General features: G+C 34.5%; 1 protein-coding gene across 7 annotated transcripts in view; it reads right to left on the reverse strand.

Moving 5' to 3' along the window:
• Nucleotides 1-5,468: 5,468 nt before the first annotated feature.
• The window catches only part of NETO1 (neuropilin and tolloid like 1), a 125,099-nt gene continuing 109,880 nt past the window's right edge, over nt 5,469-20,687 (reverse strand). For 2 of the 7 annotated variants that reach the window (XR_004667670.2, XR_004667671.2), the window contains exons 8-12: nt 19,092-19,205; nt 13,097-13,655; nt 12,048-12,122; nt 11,297-11,343; nt 5,469-11,198 (exon numbers count right to left, since the gene is read on the reverse strand). Coding sequence is in view for 4 of the 7 variants with exons in the window: in XM_008952675.3 (XP_008950923.1) it covers nt 12,062-12,122; nt 13,097-13,655; nt 19,092-19,205 (734 nt within the window). In the remaining 3 variants the exon portion in view is untranslated. The remainder of the gene's footprint in view (nt 11,199-11,296; nt 11,344-12,047; nt 12,123-13,096; nt 13,656-19,091; nt 19,206-20,687) is intronic. The other 5 variants (XM_024926396.3, XM_057300477.1, XR_008621933.1 and 2 more) reach the window with 4 other exon arrangements.

Here is a 20,687-nt window from a genome sequence, read left to right on the forward strand (position 1 = left end):
TTTGGTGCATCCATCTCCCGAGCAGTGTACACTGTACCCAAGGTGCTAAATAATGTAATTAAAATAATTACATTATAAATATGAAGGTAATCAATTTCATTAATTTTAATGAAATTATTCTCCATTTATATATGCAGTCTCAGTAGAAAGAAGCACATATTTAGAATTTTACAAGTTATAAATAGCATGTGCAAGAGAAAAATGCTGATAAAATGTTGCTTTTTTTTTTTTTTTTGAGATGGAATCTCTCTCTGTCGCCCAGGCTGGAGTGCAGTAGCGCAATCTCGGCTTACTGAAACCTCCGTCTCCTGGGTTCAAGTAATTCTTCTGCCTCAGCCTCCCAAGTAGCTGGGATGGTCTCGATCTCCTGAGTTGCTCTGTATTTTTTAGAGCTGATTTATTTCATTACTTTTTCAATGTTATCTTAATAGGCGCATATATTGGGAGATTTCCTCTTCTTCATGGGGGCAGGCATTGGAAATTTCTGAATCCAACTTTTGCACTTTGCAATTACCTTATTTTCTTCCAATAGTAAAATGAGAGAGACATAATTTGATTTACCCACATATCCAAGGAATTCATTCAGGACAACTGAAACATTTTAGGCCCAATTTATCACAGTTGAAAGTGTCTTACCTGAGAATATTTGAAAGTGGGCATTAAGATATCTTTGCTCTTACCTTGAATACTTACTTGCAAGTGGGTCCAAGCATCTATTAATAAATAGCAGTGGCCGGGAGCAGTGGCTCATGCCTGTAATCCCAGCACTTTGGGAGGTAGAGGCGGGTGGATCACTTGAGGTCAGGAGTTCGAGACCAGCCTGGCCAACATGAAGAAACCCTGCCTCTACTAAAAATAGAAAAAAATTAGCCAGGCATGGTGGCGGGTGCCTGTAATCCCAGTTATTCGGGGGGCTGAGGCAGGAGAATTGCTTAAACCCCTGGAGATTGAGGTTACAGTGAGCCGAGACTGCGCCACTGCACTCCGGCCTGGGTGATAGAGCAAGACTCCATCTCAAAAATAAATAAATAAACAAAACAACAAATAATAAATAAATAGCAGTGACCATGATATGTATTGATTAGTCATCAACAACTTAGCTGAAAATTCTGCCTGAGGAACTATGGTCTGTGCTCACATAATAAATCCAGAAACAGTATTTTCCCTTTATTTGCCTCTTCCACACATTACTAGAATTTTTATGAGTCTGAAGATGTCATATTCTGTGTCATTTATCAGGCACAGGATACACACTCAAAAGGATATACATTCATTGAGTATTATGCTAATTATTCTACAGTTAAAACAGCACCAAAGACAATGCCGTAACTTTACTTGGAGTCGATGGCAAGAGTAATCTTTATGCCTCAGGACTCAAAATAGTTAAAAATTAGCCAAACAAAAATGCCTCTTCTGTGGATCAGTGCATACAGTCAGGAATACGATAAAATCATGAACATTTCTTGATACGAAAAAATAATTGACATACCCATGCAAATTAAAGCAAAAAAAAAAAAACCCACAGGCAATTGTTATTTTAAAGGACTAAAAATAAATGAAAGGGGAGACAGGAAGGGAATAAAGGAGGAAAGGAGGAAGTGGGGGAAGGAGAGAGAGAGATTTTCTTATCTTTAGCTGAACATTATTATTGTAACCTAAATGTGGCAAAGCACGTCACAAAGTAGTCCACTGGAATCCAAAATCTAGTTGAAAATACAGATAAGCAATGATGAACTTTGTTTCCTTAATAAAATATTTTGAACCAATAAGCTATTTATATATTTAATGGTTTAATTTTTATTCTACTTCAATTAGACAAGAAATATTTTTCTTATTTATCCTCCAGTAGCTGGTGATTATGGCTTGTGATTCCCCAAACTCTATGTGTGTATCTACTATGTTTAGCACAAATTCAATATTCTTATTTCGTTATGATGATGTAAGAACAATTTTAATTGTCCCAAGATGTGTTTTGCCTTTAACAGCTGGAATTTTAGAGCTATAAGCAGTTATATTATTAAAGATTTGATATTAATTAATAATTGGGAACATCCTGAACTTCCTTTCCCCTCCCCACGTTATTTAAATGCTGTTTTCAGTGGTATTTATAAAAAAAGACTCATGGAGGTAACAATACAGAGTAATAGAGATTAAATAAATTCATAATATTTTGGGGTACAGTTTCTTAAAATAATATTCATTGATTTTTAATAAAAATAAGTAACAAATAAATGATGAATAAAGTATAATTGAAATTGATTAAAGCCAGATTATCAGGCTGATGAGAATATAATGTATATAAATAGATTATCATTTTCATTTTGAGTGAGAATGCAAAAGATGCTAGAAAAGTGCAATTTCCAATTTTCTGTTAAAATTCCCTGGGATTCTGGAGTTTGCCTACCACCCATCATTGTGCATATGGCTAAAAAAGCTGCTTGGGCGTGTTCTCAGAAACTTTTACATTATAATGAGCATGTCTCTATGATTTGAACAACCTACTGACTAAAAAAGTGTATGACCACAATATAAATAAAAATAATAATTATATTATCATGTTAATATGTAATTTGTGAATAGCATTCTAGCTGATGGAACTTCTCAAATTGTAGATATTTTAGGGAAATGTAATTGTAATAATTAATTGCTTAGAGTAATAATGCTGATGAGAAAGGAAACTGTTAGTAGTAATGCATCTTTTCTGTGCTTAAACATAAATCTTGTGCATCCTTTGTTATTAGATATTATAAATTTCATTTTGAATTATATTTATTACATATATTTAGAAAAATGATTTTTTCCAACCTGATGAACAATAAAACCACATTCACTTTGAGAGCTGAAGATGTTATTGTATGTCTAGGAAATAGTAAAAAAGAAAATAACTAGGAAATAATTGAGATAGTCATACTTTAGGAATTACCTATTTTGTGGCTTATATTTTAACATAAAATGACAAGAGTAACACGCTGAATTTTTTAAATGGGTCTCTCCTCTGTTTTTCTAAGTTAATAGTGATTTAATATTGCGCTTTTCAGATTCCGTTTTCAAAATATAGATTCATAAGAAAGACTGAAAATATGTCTTTGAGGACTTGTAATCCATTAACTTACAGAAAAAGGTGGAAAAGAAATTATTGTAAATGTGAATACCAACTAAAATTACAAAACTTTCTTGGCAATTTCAAAGCTTTTTTATAACTTTATACCTAGGCTTTGGCTAAATAATCTCCAGGAAATACCATATTTTCCCTACTTATGGCAATTCACGAAAACAAAAATATACATTTATAAAAATATTGAATGAGTGTAGACAGAAAAGGCAACTGAAATTACAACTATGGCCACTAATTCCTTTTTTAAAAACTTTTAAGTTCAGGGTAAATGTGCAGGTTTGTTGTGTTGGGTGTTTGTTTTACAGATTATTTCATCACCCAGGTATTAAGCCTAGCACGCATTCGTCATGTTTCCTGATCCTTTCCCTCCTCCCACCCTCCTCCATCGGAGAGGCCCCAGTGCTCTATGGTTCCCCTCTGTATGTCCATGTGTTCTCATGATATAGAAGAATTGGTCTTCTCTATAATGATAATAGTTTATACATGGATAATAGGCCTTGGTGTCAGGGATGAGCTTCTGTGAGGAATAAAGAAATTTAACGAATGTAATTTTTCCACTCATTCGCGCTCATTTAACAACATGTATTGATTACCAATTACGTATAATGCACCTTGTTATTTTGAAGAATACGTAGCTTGGTCTGTTCTGATGCCTGTCTCTGAGCACATGTTCCAGAAATTAGCAATTCTCAATTACCCATTACTGATAGCCTGTGTTGGCGCCTCTTCCAGTATGATTATCCTCTCTCTTACAGTGTATGGTAGCACACTAAGAGGTACTAGGCAGTGTCTGACTCCGGTTCCTTCCTGCCTTACTAGCCCCTACTTTTTTTCCCATTTAGTCGTGTCTTAATAATCTCTCAGAAACTGATATTCACTGATTTGTGTCTTTGAAAGGTGAAGTCTGTTCCTGAACTATCTAGTGCTATTGGAATCACTGGGACAGGGCAACCATTTTTGTTGGGAATGCCTGAGCTGCAGGTACAGAAAACTGTAACACATGAGGCATTTTTCCTGCTCTGGAGAGCAAACTGCTAGAACACCAGCGTAGGGGCCATGGCCTCCACTGTGGTCTCACTGATGTCATATTGCCTGTGTGTGCACATCAGTTCTTTTTTTTTTTTTTTTTTTTTTTGAGGCGGAGTCTCACTCTGTGACCCAGGCTGGAGTGCAATGGTGCGATCTCAGCTCACTGCAACCTCAGCCTCCTCGGTTCAAGCGATTCTTCTGCCTCAGCCTCCGAGTAGCTGGGATTACAGGCACCCACCACCATGCCCGGCTAATTTTGTGTGTGTGCATTTTTAGTAGCGATGGGGTTTCACCATGTTGGCCAGGCTGGTCTCGAACTCCTGACCTCAGATGATCCACCAGCCTCGGCCTCCCAAAGTGCTGAGATTACAAGTGTGAGCCACCATGTTCGGCCCAGTTCTAATGTTAACAGAAACCTTCTTCACTAGGTGTAGCCTCAATTTTACAAATAAAGAAGGTGAGGGCCAGACACAGTGGCTCATGCCTGTAATTCTGACATTTTGGGAGGCTGAGGTGGGTGGATTACTTGAGGCTAGGAGTTGGGCAACATGGCAAAATGCCATCTCTACTAAAAATACAAAAATTAGCCAGGGGTGATGGTGCAGACTTGTAATCCCAGCTACTCGGGAGGCTGAGGCATGAAAATGGCTTGAGCTTAGGAGGCAGACGTTGCAGTGAGCTGAGATAGCCCCACTGTACTCCAGCCTGGGCGTCAGAGTGAGATTGTCTCAAAAAAGAAAAAGAAAAAGAGAAAAAGAAAGAAAGAAAAGAAAAGAAAAGAAAAAGAGAGAAAGAAAGAAAAGAAAGAAAGAGAAAGTAAAGGTGAAACTCAGAGGATTCAAACAGATTTTTAAAGAGCACATAAATAGTAAGAAATAAAACTAAATTTGATTTTCACTGCAGTACACCACTTTTACATATTGTAATGTTGCTTATGAAACTGCGTTTACCGATACAGCTACTTCCTTGCTTATCTACCAGGATGCTATTACGTGAATTTATGCCAAACAATTATCTGTGACTGAAATACAAGATTTGCTTTCCAGTGTTGCTATTTCTGTGTATACTTCATGATGAGTGCTTTGGGGGTTACTCAGGAGCTCTGGCATTCAATGTTGAATGACAGATGATGAACAACAGCACTTCGACATGATGATGCAACAAAACAGCACTGGAAGAAATATCATCCAGACACAGAGTCATTGGATTTGGAAAGTCATATATTTTACGGTGGACAAGTTCCGAGGGAGGTTACTCTACATTGTTACTCTTTATAGATGATACTTTTGTTCCATGTCGATCATAAAATGAAGTTTACACATGATTTAGGAAAAATGATTTATTTTAATAATGCATTATAGGATATAAAAAATATTTTCCAATGAATGGTCATTTGATCCTCACACGCTGTAAGGTGGAGAGAAGGTGTTATAATACATACTTTTACAGATGAGGAAACACAAAACTACGGGGTTAATATGAATAAGTATCAACTTCTTTCAGCAGTACATACTATGTTGAATATTAACTTGGTTATATTACACATTGGTGAAGAGTGTTGGTTGATCTTGTGGTTGGTGAGGTTGGCTTCAAAGCTTGATTCATCATTGTTTATTGTGTAATCTTAAAAAAGTTACTAAAACTCTTCAGTTTCCTCATCTGTACAATAAATAACAACAAATATTATTAATTAGTCATAGAATTGCTAAGATGACCAAGGAAAAAAATTACATGTAAAACACTCAAAATGGTGTTTGGCATGTGACACTCAGTATGTTCGCTAGTCAACCATCACCTTGAAGCAATAAAGTATAGTAGAAGTAAAAAAGCCAGACAAATATTCCTGGACATCTAACAATCTGCCAGTTACTCTTTCTCATGTCTTGTTTCTACACTGTTTTGATTCTACTGTATTTCACTCCCATTCAATTTAGCAAACATACCTGTCAGAGGCTTCTACTGAAAGTAGAAATCTTAAGTTCCATTCTGCTGAGATCTTAAAATATTCTCCCTTGAATAAAGTGTACATTCCTTTGGATAGTATTCCATGCACTCAGAAATCATGATGTAAACTCAAACCTACTCTGTCAAATATACTTAGTATGTCTCCTGTCTATGTTCCAACCAGCTCAATTAGATGATCTTCTGAGCCTACATCTGCTTTAATTACTCTAGGTGGAAATTTCTCCCCGCACTACTATTTGACCATTGTCTCCATCCTTCAAGACCTGCTTAGAAGGTCAGTTTATTCACAAAGCCTCTCTTGATCTTAAGAAGATACCTATATTCTCAGGTTTCTGCTACAAACTTCTTCATTATAAAGCATCATGTCTATTGAATTAACATTTGAATTTATTTTTATCTTCCATGGAAGATGATGAAGGAGGTAACCAGGGCTATGCAATCAGCTTTGCATGATGGCCAACACAGCACATAATGTTGGGCTTAATTTTCCTTATACAGCGCCTGTAAGCAGTCTGCCTTCTACAAGGCTCTGTAATTGTGTTCTTTCCTAGACTGCCTTCTTCATTTTACCCTCAAAGTACTTAGGAAGGAGCTTGGTAGACAGACTGTGCAAGCTCAAAACAGCCTAGCTATATTGATATCACACTTAATGGAAAAGTGAATAAAGAGTACAAATTTGATAATGTGATATAAAAGGAATGTTTTATTTTAAATAATTTATACATTGTTTTCTGGTCATTTTTAAGTTTTGTGTCAGTATCTGTGACTATTAAGAGAGGGCACAAAAACAATTTTTCAAAGAGCAAACCACTATAAAATAGCATGCCTCAGAGGTTGGAAAGATGGCAGAAGTTGGGGACAAAAAAGAACATGTTGGCTGCACAGTACTTACAGATATAAAGGAGTAGTTCAACTACATGATCATACTGTTTCAGGAATAAGGAGATTCTGGAAACCAACCCAAGTAAATACACAAGTCCAAAGCAGGTTGAGTTTATTTTTCCTACCTCTGAGGAACTAGAGGCATTTTAAGAGAGCATTTACCTCTTTAATAATACACAAGAAAGTACAGAATCAGAGGCTACAAGAAAATGATGAGTTGATATGAGTGTCTGACATCAGTCACCCTAATTGTTATTTTTATTACCCTGTTTATTTTGATGATATAATTCAGTTAAATTTGTAGTACAATTCAAACAAGTTTATTAATAAAATGAATCATAACTGTAAATTAACAAAGGGCCTCAGATTTATTTAGCAGGATTATTTATAAAAACATTTCTGGCTATTTTAACAGTGTACTTTTATTTTTCTACCTTATTACACCTTTAAGTTGGGCTTGGGAAATATTAATTAAGTGCATAGAGATTGATAATTAACTCAAGACCTGTTTATTTTGTTGTTGAATCTATTTTACAATTTCTTGGCTGGGTCCTTTACGCTAGAGTGCAATAGATAGAAATGAATCCATGGAGGGAAAAGGGCACAGAGAAAAATGGCACCGAAGCTAGCTCGCCTCAGTGCAATTAGCCAAACCCTAACTCACTTTTCAAAGCATATTTATTTAGAATTCAAAGAATTTAAAAAATGTTGTTTATTTAACTTCCCTTCAGAGAGGGAATCTGACATGACTCATTTTCATCAGAGATACACAAACTTCATAAGATGCTATTATTTATTTCACTGACAAAACATCAGTAAATTAATTGCCGTCACTTTAATCAAGGTAATAGGAACCAGGGGGTCATATCTTGTAATTTATTATGATATTCTGAGGTTGAGGAAAACCCATTCATGGATTTTTTTTAAAGCTGTAAAATTTGAGGAAGACCCGAATTAAATTCCTAAGGGAAAAATACAGAAAAAAATGATACAGAAGCTTAAGTGAATATTAAAGTAATGCCAACCGTCTAAGTTACTTAACACTGAGGATCATAACTTATGGAGTCATCAGACTCACGGAAATACTTCTAGAGCAAAAGTAAATGTGAAACAGAAAAACCAGCATCACCACAAATGCGCTTTGTTCTCCATTAAAAGCCCAAAGACACCGATCTCCAATTATGTGGACAGCCACATTTTAGTTGCAAAATCAAATTCAAGTTAATTATGGCAAATCAAACACCACCTATGTCTACTTTGCAAGATAATGCTTAAAATTGGTATGTAATGAAAACATACAAAATAAATCAGATTTCCAAATTAGAACCTTGAAATTAGGCAACTACAATACATTTGGACAGAAGTACGAAGCTTAATATGGGGCTTCATTGGCATTGCATGTGATTATATGCTACCATTATTTTAAAAAGTGAATGAAAACTTGAAAAAATAAAATGAAAAAGAATAGCTTTATGAAATTAACACAGCAGGCTAACTTAATGCATTATTTGAAATCATCCTATTAAATCAATAAAGCACTTTGGTTGGTAATATTTGAATTCACTTTATCAAAAAATATAATCATTTATTAAAATAACATGTCTTATAAGTCTTGAGACATCTCATTCCTTATCTATGTGTGTCACCACCTTTAGAATGTGGGCCAAAGGCTGCATTCAGGTGATAAGGTCTGATATAGCTACTAAATTGTTTTTGATATATTGACAAATCTCAATACTGGCTGATAAATAAGCACCGCCAGAGCCCTCCAGAGAACATCTCCCAGCTCTGCCAGAGCCCTGCACTCCCAAGTTTCAGCATCTAGAGTGAATGCCAGGAGAAAAGGCTACCTCCAGACACTGCCCAGCATCGTCATTATCTTCTTTTATGATTAGTCTGTGTCTGTACATTGTTGAGAAATTTTAGAGTTATCACTGAGGAGGCCTGTTCTTCATTTAAAATACAGTTATTTTCCCATGAAGCTGCTGTGTGTTAAATATATGTGAGCTATTCATTCTTATTATTATACTTCATTTAGTGTTTTTTTTTTAAAAGTCCCATTGGTAGATTTCTGGTGAAAATACCTTTTAAGCAGAGAATCAGCATTCTGTATATTCAGGAGAAACTGGAGGGGACGGACATCCCGGACAGTTATAGAACAAATTAATAGTAAAGTGTTCACCTAACTTATTTCACTATTTTTATTGCTGTTACAAATTAAAAAATCTTGACAGTTATATCATACTTTTGAGATTATCATTCAAAGGGAAAGGAGTCCTCTGAAGATTTCTAAATGGAGAAAGCAATATAAGATATGATTAATCCTTTAAAAAAATCTTTGGTGTATTAATTTTAAATTAAAGGGCAAAAAAGGAACCATGGTAATAAATAAACCAGTCAAGCCAAATAAAAAAGGGTACATTTTATCATAAGCAATGTGTATAAAACTATGTAGCATAACAATGAAAAATAATCTTTGTCATGTTCAAAACCTTTTCTGATTCCCTAGTTTATCAAATTCATTGAAGTGATTCTGTAGCTTGACATTTTTTCAAGATAGAGTGTTTATAATGGCTATGATAACTCTTTGACTTTTCTATTATAAACATTTATTTTCTATTTACTTATTTTTTAACATATATGACATTGTATTCCTAGTAGGGAAGTATAAGAGTAATTCATCTATTTAGTTTGCAAAGCCTGCTTGAATTGCAAAGTCCAAATTTTAGTAGACCAGACTGCTCTGCTAGTGGAAGGACAGAGTTCTTTCAACCTGGAGAATTCAGTAGTTTTGAAAATGTTGGGAAGCATATATACTGATAGTAATTCTTATTTTAAAAATTTATTTTGTAAGATTACACATTGAATATTTTAAAAAATAACCACTCACCAAATCAAGCTTTACAGAGTGTGTATATAATTTAATAGCAACAAAATATATTTTAGGATTTTACTTTATGTTAAACACATCATAATCACTAAGCTTTCAGGTGTATTATGTGTACCTGAGAATAAGAATAATTCATAATGGTGGTTTAATTCATAAAAGGGCTTGTGATTTTAAAGCAGTTTTAAAAAGAGTTCCCTATTCTAAAAGAAGAAAATATTCCCCTAAACTTTTAGAAGCCAAATATTTTGGAAAGTAAACCTCAATACTGAAGGACATCCTGTACCCTAAAAGGTGGAAAGAGTTGGTATAAAATGTGTATTTATGTGAGTCAGTTTTTTAATCACTCTAATGGAAGAAAACATTTCTCTTAACTCAAATTAGGAAATTATTATACATTTTATATATATTTATATAAAAAGTCATAAGTAGCAAGCATATGACATAAAGAAATGGAAGAGTAACAACAGTATTTGACAATGCATGCTTTTCACAATGTGTCTAACAAAAAGGATATTTTCCCAACTCAAATATCCAGTACTGACATGCAGGGTATTTTCTCAAACTGTCAATTTGGTCATATTGCTGAGTGCTTAATCAAAAACATTTCTACTGTAGAGTATGAATGGTAAAATACCTGACTTCAAAAAGGATTTCTGAAACTCAGTACTTTCTTTGATATAAAACAAAAAGGAAATCAGGGGTATACAGGAAAGACCAAAAAATGAATTTTTTATTGCAATCTAGTAATTTTACTTGTTACTTTTTCCTGTATTTAATCAGAATATAATAATAGGTGTGTATAGTCCATAACCTCTAGCTGGTGATTCCATGGTCCACACTGTCACTTTTCACTGTAGCATGTTCAAAATCATTCAGGAACGCACTATTCTCAAGCTGTCTATATAATGAAAACAATGTACATGTAACACAAGGTTCATCCAAATTCGTGTTTTTTTTTCACATATCACACAATGTACAATTATATAACAAAGACATAAAACAACATAGAAACAAAAGTGAAACTGACAATAAAAATAAAGTTGGGATAGTCTTAATCGGGAACTAATTTCTTCTTCAAGTTTCCAGTTAATCTCAAAATGTATTTAAAAACTAAGGAGCACTTGGTGGCCAGCAACCAAATTACGAAATGAACATATCAGTGTGCAGCGGGGATGTCTTGCCGAAGGAATAACAAATGTCTGTAATTCTTAAGTTTGGATAAAGGCAGTGGAATGAATTTAGAAATATGTCCACTTTTCACAATTCACTATAGAATTTTCTTTTCACAGTCCCCATGTTTGTATAAATAGTTCTTCTCTGAAAATAAAAAACAGTTAAAACATTTTCTCCCAATGAAAAATGCATACAAATACACCAATTTATTAAGGTAATATAGAGCATGGAAATGCATTCACCTAGTTCAAGAATAGTTGATAGGCTTGAGGAGTTTAGAAGAGATTAGCTGTCAAGCAGATTGAATTGGAGACAAATTAGGCTAATATAGATATAAACAATCAAGAGCAAAAAGTAAAGCCATTGTGATATCTGATGACAAAATCGATGTACACGTAGACAACTGGGATTCATGAAACCTTTTGCATTCAAATTTTATAGTATAAAATTTGACTTAACATGCTGCATTTAATTTTGATGAGATGAGCTACATATTCATGCAAAAATAAGAGTCTATAAATTGTGTCAGTACCAAAAATATTTAGTGTACGAATTTTGAGTAGAATTGTTGCCAAATTACATAAAGAAAGTAGTTACCAGTTTTAAATATTAACTTCAGCTATACTGAGACTGAATATTCTATTTTCTTAGTTTAAAAACCTTGGTTTTTTTCGAGTATTTCTTTGGAGATAGTTCATTAAAACTTTACCTTAAAACATGTAAAGTTTAGATTATTAATTTGACGTCCTTCTAAATTACATTTTAGTACAATTCTTGATGGTAAGAATACTAAGATTTGTTTTAAAGGTATGTATCCCCAGAATCATCTCTCCTATAAACACTGAACCCATCGTATTTCTAATCGTGAAATGTCATGAAACACGTATCTCAAGAAATAATGGATAAATAGCACATTCCCTAAAAAACTACAAGACAGTTGCAACAAAACAGAATACGACAAGGTAGGAAAAGGAACCAAGGGCATCCGCTTACCTTGAATTTTCTTTTTACACCCTAGTTGTGTTGTATTCAGATTCATGTTTGCTTAGAGACCCAATGAGGCAGAACCTGGAATGTTACGGCTATTTCATTCAACAAAGTACTATTTGCACAAAAAAAATATGTACACAAATATTTACTCAAAAGCATTTTTAAAATTCAGAAAACTGTGGAAATAGACTTATGTCAGCATGCAAAACATATCAAATCAGCTGAAGTATTTTAGGTTTTGAGAATGTAATGAATGGAGAAAGTATGTCACGATTTATAAAATAAACTAAATGCTAGTAAACATGCAAAACGAAGTATAAGTTGACAAGATTTCGGAATTTAAAATAATTTTTCCTAAATTTAAATGTTTTTTCTCAAAACTTTTACTCATTTTAAGGCTAATACTACAACACAGATAATATTGCATTTATAGTTGAAGGAAAATAAATCAAATGTTTCTACTATTTCTTACAACATTTAAGTGTAAATGGTGAATATACTATACTATCCTATGCAATTCCTAATATAAATATTATGTAATATGTGAAAGAAAAGTATTTTTGTGTTCCTACCAAAAATAAATACATTATATTGAAAAATATGTTATTTTGGGATTAAAATTGTTCATCAAGATGGGTGAGCCATCTTGGTAAGGCAATCGTTTTCAAATATCATTTCATATCTCAAAATATATAAATACTGATGGGAGCAATGGTCACATGGAAGCAAGTTTGCATTATAAATCTGTATTATAAATTAAAAGCCATCATTTTATAAAATAAATATGTGTATATGTTTAGAAATAAATAAAGTATCTTTGGTCTCTGTGTGCATGTGTGTTCACACACATACATATCGTGCACATGTATGAGGTTTAGGAAGAATATGGATAGCAGTGAAAAGGTAAAAGAAGAGGGAAACTATTGGAAAACTAGGGTTTAAATCATTAATTAAAGGGAAACTGAAATATGAAGACAAAATAGAAGATAATACTCTGGAAGTATTTCAGTCTTCAGGTTATAGTTGTCATCAAAAAATCTATTGATACTGACCGCTGGACGGCTTTATCGTGTCTGGACAGCCTGTGACTGGTGGTCGGCACCTCTTCGATTTCATCTATGTCACAGGCATCTGCAGCATCTTGCGAGTAGTTGTGTTTCATGACAAGGATATTTCTTCTGTTCATGGGTGGGATGAGGGGTTTTCCTGGCTGTGTGGGCATCTCTGTCAAGATAGAAGCATCTCTTGTGCTGAGGTTACTGCGGCTGCCTTTAGTGCTGGACAGCTGTGATCCACAGTGATGGTCATGAATGCATTTGGAAGATGACCTCCGCAGTTTATGGTAATTTTCAAAGTCATCTGCCACATCTGCAAAGTCAGCTGTAGCTCCTGTCCCTCTGAGAGTGCATAACTCATAATGAGGAGGTTCAAATACCTCCTGGAAAACTGTCTGGTCAAAGTCTGATTTCCTTTGGACATACTTTTTACGAGGCTGTTTGATCTGTACGATGACAGAGATGATAATGAGGATGATCACGATGCAGGAAGTCACACCAATGACAGTCCCACTGGTGTTGGTCAGCTGGTCCAGCAGGCTGGTTTTCCTCTTCTCTACAGGTTGGAGAGAGTGAAAACAACAAACGGACAAAAGAAGAAGCAACGCAGCAAACATTAATATTATAGTCAAAATGTGTATTAAAAACTTAAAGTAAAGCAGGCTGAGCACAGAATTTTTACAGGCTTATAATAACTTAAGAAAATATTTAAAAATAAATACAAGGTCTCGTTTTTCACAAAAAAAATCCACGGAGCAGCCTTAAAAATAGCCCTCCCTCCCCACTGCCCAGCATCTCAGCTTAAAATACACACACACACACACACACACACAGACACAAACACACACACACACACTATCCTCTATCTATCTATCTATCTATCTAATCTATCGTAGGTTAAGAAAATATTTAAAAATAAATACAAAGTCTCTTTTTTCACAAAAAATACACTGACCAGTCTTAAAAATGGCCCCCCTCCCCATCGTCCAGCATCTCATCTTAAAATACACACACACATACACACACACACACACAATCTATCTATAAAGTAACAACAATATTCTGATACCAAAGGATAATTCAATTCAATCTGAAGACACACACTTTTGGAATGATGGCATGGACTCTTTCCCAAATGAAATAATCACAACTGGTAGAAAATTATTTTAAAAACTCAACCAATTAAAGCCTGGTTTAATGAAACTCAGGAAATTGTCCTAATGATGTACATCAAGTGGAGATATATTTATATAAACCAATCTACTAAATGTCCTTAGGACCAGTGAGAGTCCGTGGCATTTGAGCCATGACTTGCTTCCTCCACTCTTGATTCACCACGATGGGAACCCTACTCAGGGAGGTGTGGACAAGAACGCAGGGCACCCTCTCCCTGCAGCTCCCAGTTAAGTGAGTTATGGAATCGCCTTAGAAGGGGAAAGCTACCAGCATTTCTCAATGCCCAACCAGGTCCATGTTGGACATGCTTCTTTTCTGGCCTGAGTGGCTGAGATGTCTGGGGCTCCCGAGGTTCCTCCTCTCAGCCTTCACTTGGAGGGCAGGAGCTCAACACCAGGTGTCTCCAGTGGAGAATGCCAGGCCTGGATCATGCTTACCCAAGTTTGCTGACACAGGAGAGCTGCCTGGAGTGGCAAGTTGACAACACCACATGTTAGCAACCTCACCCAAGTGCTCTGTGCATAAACAGACCTGCACCATTGTTCCTGCCCCAACCCAGAAGAAGCTGTGCCCAGAAAGAAAGTCAGACTGCAAGTACAGAAAGCATTATAGCTTCCCCTAAATAAAGTTAGTTTATTTGAAATGGTGTGTGGAGAAACTTAAGCCTAATGATAATTTCAAAAACTATGGAGATTTTGTGGTATGCACAGGCTTCTAGACATTCGAAAGTTCATCTTATTGCTCTAAAGACACTAACTGCCTCTTAGTGTTTTATGAGGGCCTGGCTGGTATTTGGATAGGAGACCACCTGGGAATACCGAGTGCTGTATGCACTTAAGAGGCAGTATGCAATTAAGTATGCAATTAAGAGACAGTTAGTGTCTTAAGAGCCATAAGATGAACCTTAGAACATCTAGAAGTTTAACAGAACGAGCTAGGAGAGTAACAGCTAACGAGAGTCCTCCTGGGTTATAACAACTCACAAAGGCTAGACTCAAGGACTACCCTTGCAATTAATTAAATTTAATTGACTAGACTGTAGAAAAATTTATGATCTTGGGCACTGTCAAAAGCAGTAGAACAATCAGCCGGCAATTGGTGGAGACTAACAACTGGCTGCAATACCAACAGAGGTGATAACTAAATAGAGAGAACAGGAAATGAGAGAGGCACAGAGAGCCCTGTTAAAACCCTGTTGCCCAAGGCTGATGGTGCGAAGCCCAAGGCGGTGGCCTCTGTGGTGCAGCATCAGAGGCTTCACTAAAATGGTCCAGCCAAGTCTACATTTAGAAACAAACAAGAAAAACTACAAGTCCTGGGAGGAAGGAGTTAGTATTCAGAGATGCTATTAATCTAACATGTGATTTTCAACAAAACATTATAAGACATGTAAAGAAACAGTAAAGCAAAGTGTATATATAGGGGGAAAAAAAGCAGGCAATGAAAAGACCCTTTGGGGAGCCGGATATTGGAGTTGGCAAAGATTTCAAAGCAGCTATAATCAATATGTATAAGGAACTAAAGCAAGCTATGACTGAAGAAGCTAAAGAAAATGAGGACAATGCTCATCAAATAGAGAATATTAATGAAGAAATATAAATCACATAAAAATGTAAAGTCTGGAATTGAACAGTACAATTACTAACATGATAACTTCCTGGAGCCTCAACAGTACATTTCAGCTGGAAGAAGAAAGTATCAGCTAACTTCATAAAGACAGAGGCATGCGAATAGTGCAATATGAAAATGAGTTTCAAAACAAGAAGGCAGAACAATAACAGAGCCTCAGAAAAAAAAAATGTGGCAAATCTAAAAGCACACTAACATACTGTAATGGGAGTATAAGAAACAAACGAGAGATGGAAAGTAACAGGAAAAACAACAACAACAAAAAACTAGAGGAGCTAAAACTTCCCAAACTTAATTAGAAAACTCACATCCAAGTTTAACAAATTCCAAGTAGGATAAATGCAAAGAGATCCACACAAAGACATATGATATTGAAAACATTAAAAAAATAAATAAAACACCTTGAAAGCAACAGAGGAAAAAAAAACTCATCATAGAAAGGAGGCTCAATCAAATTAACACCTGAGTTATCATCAGTGGAGGCCAGAAGGCAACAAGATGACACATGCAGTGCTGCAAGCAAAAGCAACACAAAATAAAACCAAACAACAGCAACAACAAAACCCCAGCAGATACCTGTCAACCAAAAACCCATTATCCAGCAAACCTGCTTTCACAAATGAAAGACATTGTGAGACTGGCAAAAATGAAGATAATTCAATGATAAAAGAGCTTCCTTAAAATAAATATGGAAGAGAGTTCATGTTGAAAACAAGTGAGTTCAGACAGTAACTCAAATCCACATGAAAAAATTGAACAGATACTAAATTAAACAGGGAAGCAGTAAGGTCTATAACAGTGAATATGTAAATAGTTGCAAAGGACAGTAGAGTGGCATCTTTTTTCTGCAGTCTTCACTTCACTTTTTTAAAAAAGCAATGTTCTATGCATATAATCGTAATGTTGGACTATAACTTACATAAATGCAATATATTTGGTGACAATATAGTATAAACAAGGTGGGAGCTAAAATGTTATTGGGTGAGGAAATGACACCAGGGTAATGCAAATCTAGAAAAACAAATGAAGAGAACCAGAAATAGTAAATCAGAAGGATTATATAAAAAGTTACACTAATATACTTGCTGTCCTTTCTTCTCCCAACCACTTTAAAAGACATACAGTTATATAAAGTAATAATTATTGCAATGTATTGTTGGGTTTGTAACGTTTAAAAATGTAATAGGTACAAATCTAATTGGAAAAGGGAAAAGAGAATAGAGCTATATAGGAAGAATGTTTCTATGTCTCACTATAATTAAGTTGGTAGAAATCTAATACATTCTGAGAAGCTAAGCTGTATGTTTTAAGTCCTAAAGCAACTAAGAAAGTAAAACAATGCATTAAAAACTCTAAAATAATTAAAATGTTGGACTAGAATATACAAACTTAAGGCAGAAGAAAGCAATAAAGAAGGAAAAGAGAAAAAATACATGAGACATTTAGAAACAAAAAGTATAATGGAATATATAAGTCCAACTATATCAATGACAGTACTAAATGTGAATGGATTAAAGAACCCAATGTAAAGGCAAAGATTTTCAGACTGGATAAAAAATAAGATACAAATATAGACTGTCTACAAAAGAAACACTTTATATTCAAACATGCAGAGAGACTGAAAGTAAAAACGTGGAAAAGAAGAATGGAAACCAAACCATAAGAAAGATGTAGTGGCTATACTAATGTCAGAAAAAATATAACTCAAGACAAAAAACTGCACTAAACTCTAGAAGATTGTTTTGTAGTAATAAAAGTGTCATGAGGAAGATATAACAATTCCACACATATATGAATTTAGCACCCAAGCTTAAAATTACATGAAAGAAAAATTTTACAGAAGTGAAGAGAGAAGTAGACAATTCAACCATGATAGCTGAAAACTTTAACACCCACTTTCAATAATGGATAAAACAGCAGAAAATCAAAGGCAAACAGAAGACTTGAACAATGCTTTATAGCTTGTTTAAGTTTATAGGCTTATGCCTAGCAGACATAACAGGCATCTATACAACACTCCACTCAACAACAGCAAATACGTATTCTTTTCAAGCGCACATGGGACAAACTTTAGGCTACACTACATGCTCGTCATAGGCATAACCTCCATAAACTAGAAATGAATGCAATTTTTCCCCTATCACAAGAGAATGAATTAAAGGTTAAAGGAATCATTTTTCTTTCTGAAAAAAATAAATATGGACTTTCATAATGCACATCCATTCACATTTGTTGCATGTCAAATATTTCTTACACACATGGGACCACATTTATATAGGGCAAAACAAAGCCAATGGTGACCACGAATTATTAACAGGTCTGCAATAAGATCACTTAGTAAATTTCTAATCCATTCAAAAGTAATGGATTACGAAAGTAATCAACAACAAAATAGTTGATAGTGTAACTGCCTTTCCTACTGACTGTATGAAACAATGAATACTGTGGTATTACTTCTTTACTTCTATGCACAGAAGGCTTTTCGTAGATAATACTGGACTTCAAGCATGAAAGAGTTATTTGCCTATCTTCTTTTGTCAACTGTTTAATATTGGATCTCAGTAAAATACTTCATATGGCAGTTTCATCTTAACTAAAACATGCAACATCCATAATCCAGCCAACGATCCCTGTTTAAATAAACAAGCCTTTGTGTATAGACAAGGGAAGGAGGCAAGGGCTTTGGGAGCCATGTTCATGGGAAAGGAAGAAAAGCATTTTCGTAGCAAAACTGAAGTGGAGTGAAGTAGCTGGAAGTAATTGAAAGTACAAATGCTAGTTCAAGATATTTTATCTCTAGAGTATGTACACAAAGTCCAATCAAGACAAACTGGAATGAATGAGACGTGTAGCCACAAGCAGACAGTATCACACATGATAGGAAAGTAGTGTGCTCCCCTGAAAGCTCCCGTTTTCACAGCTCTGCAGGCTCTAATAAGGTGATGTCTTTAATGAGAATTCAAGTACTGAGGATAGTCCACTGTGCACTAATGAATAACGGAACATCTGGACAGAGCATGAGTAAAGGCTAAGAAAAAACACTTACAGATCAATTATAAGACATATGCGGTGGTCATAAAAGGCACTATACACTCTTATTTTAAAGACTGTCTGATTGATACATATAAACTTCTACCCCACTCCACAGGGAGGAATTTTTTTTCAAATTTCAGGCACTAATCATTACCTTTACAGTGATTTTCATCCCAAGGATACACACAGTTCTGGAGTCCATTGCAGACCAAAGTATTATTAATACACATGTTACTATGGCAGAAGAATGTGTTGCCTTCACAAGGAGCTAAAAACAAGAAGAACAAGACAAAGGAGGAAAGTTATAACTGACATTCAGTAGTAAATCACTCACATTACAAATCTAAAAATAAAAAGATTAGAATAATTTGCCACAAACTGAGATAAATGATCTGCCGTGCGATTTTCAGAAACGGTGCCGTAGTGGTAATTATTTCTTGTGTTACTAAGAGTGCTGGCATTCCTCTAGGCTCAGCTTGTAAAAATGCCATAGGGTATTTTCCATCATTAAAATGAAGTACATTATCCACATTTTTTTAAGGTGGCATATTTATTTAGCAAACCTGAAGCATCTACCATGGGCATAAATTATACTTTATACAGAAAGTAAGAATGTATAAATTTAGTTTTACTGTGCAAAAACACCTAATAGAAATTTTTAAATAATTTTGAAAAATATATACTTACCAAGTACTAATGAATAAAATACACTAAAGCAAACCCTGTAACATTACTTAAGAATATGAAAAAACAAAATGCCATGGAAATTCAGAATCATGAAAAAATTAATCCTGAACAACATAAAAAATATATTATGCTTATTACATTTAATATATATGGTGATAAAATTAGCTTACTACGCATGTATTTCATACATTCTAGTGATTTGATGTACAATGATCATTATCTCCAGATTACAATGCACACTGAGGGGACTGAGAGGTAAAATATGAACTTCAAGAAGGTATAAAATATGGCTAAATAATGATGAGAAAACATGAGTTTAATATAGCAATGTAAAATGTTAGATATGATTTCAATATAAGGAAAAATACATTTCTTTCATTATTGGAGTGACAGAATATTTTAAGTGATCAGTCTTTATAGTAATATTGCATTGTGGATGGTTGCTTACAGAAAGTGCTTTTAAAGCTAACTTTTGTTTTTACCTTTGTATTCACTCCACGTATCAGATAAAATGCAATTCTAGTGTTTCTTTTTTTCAATAAAGGCTCTACAATCCTTTTAAGGACAGGCATTCTAGCAAAATCTATTGCACATGAAACATATGAATTTCCAATGATTAACAAATGAAGACATATTAATGATCAGTACTATTTAGACACTGCAGTCATGTTATAATGAGTTTATTTTTCACTTTCAAAACTGTATATTACATAAGTTTTAGAGTTAGCTTCTTTACTATATTTGCTACACTAATCACAACTGTCAAAACAATACTTTGCAATTTAATATACTTAAGGCAACTTACTGTATTTTAATACTCCGAGAGAAATCCTTTAAAAAAAAAAAACACTCCAATTCTGAAAACCAAAAGTAAGGCAAAGAAATAGCTCATTCAAGCAACGTGATTCTTCCTGGTTCTTCATCTCCCACCTCCTCCCCCAACCCAAACAGTTCCCTCTGTTCATTTTGACTTTATGTTCCTGGTTAAAGAGTAAAAAGCATATAATAGTAATTTTGGAAAATGAAAATTAAGAGTAGAAAATATGTAGTAGTCATTTTGAAA

This window comes from Pan paniscus, chromosome 17 (assembly GCF_029289425.2).
Source record: "Pan paniscus chromosome 17, NHGRI_mPanPan1-v2.0_pri, whole genome shotgun sequence".
NCBI lineage: Eukaryota > Metazoa > Chordata > Mammalia > Primates > Hominidae > Pan > Pan paniscus.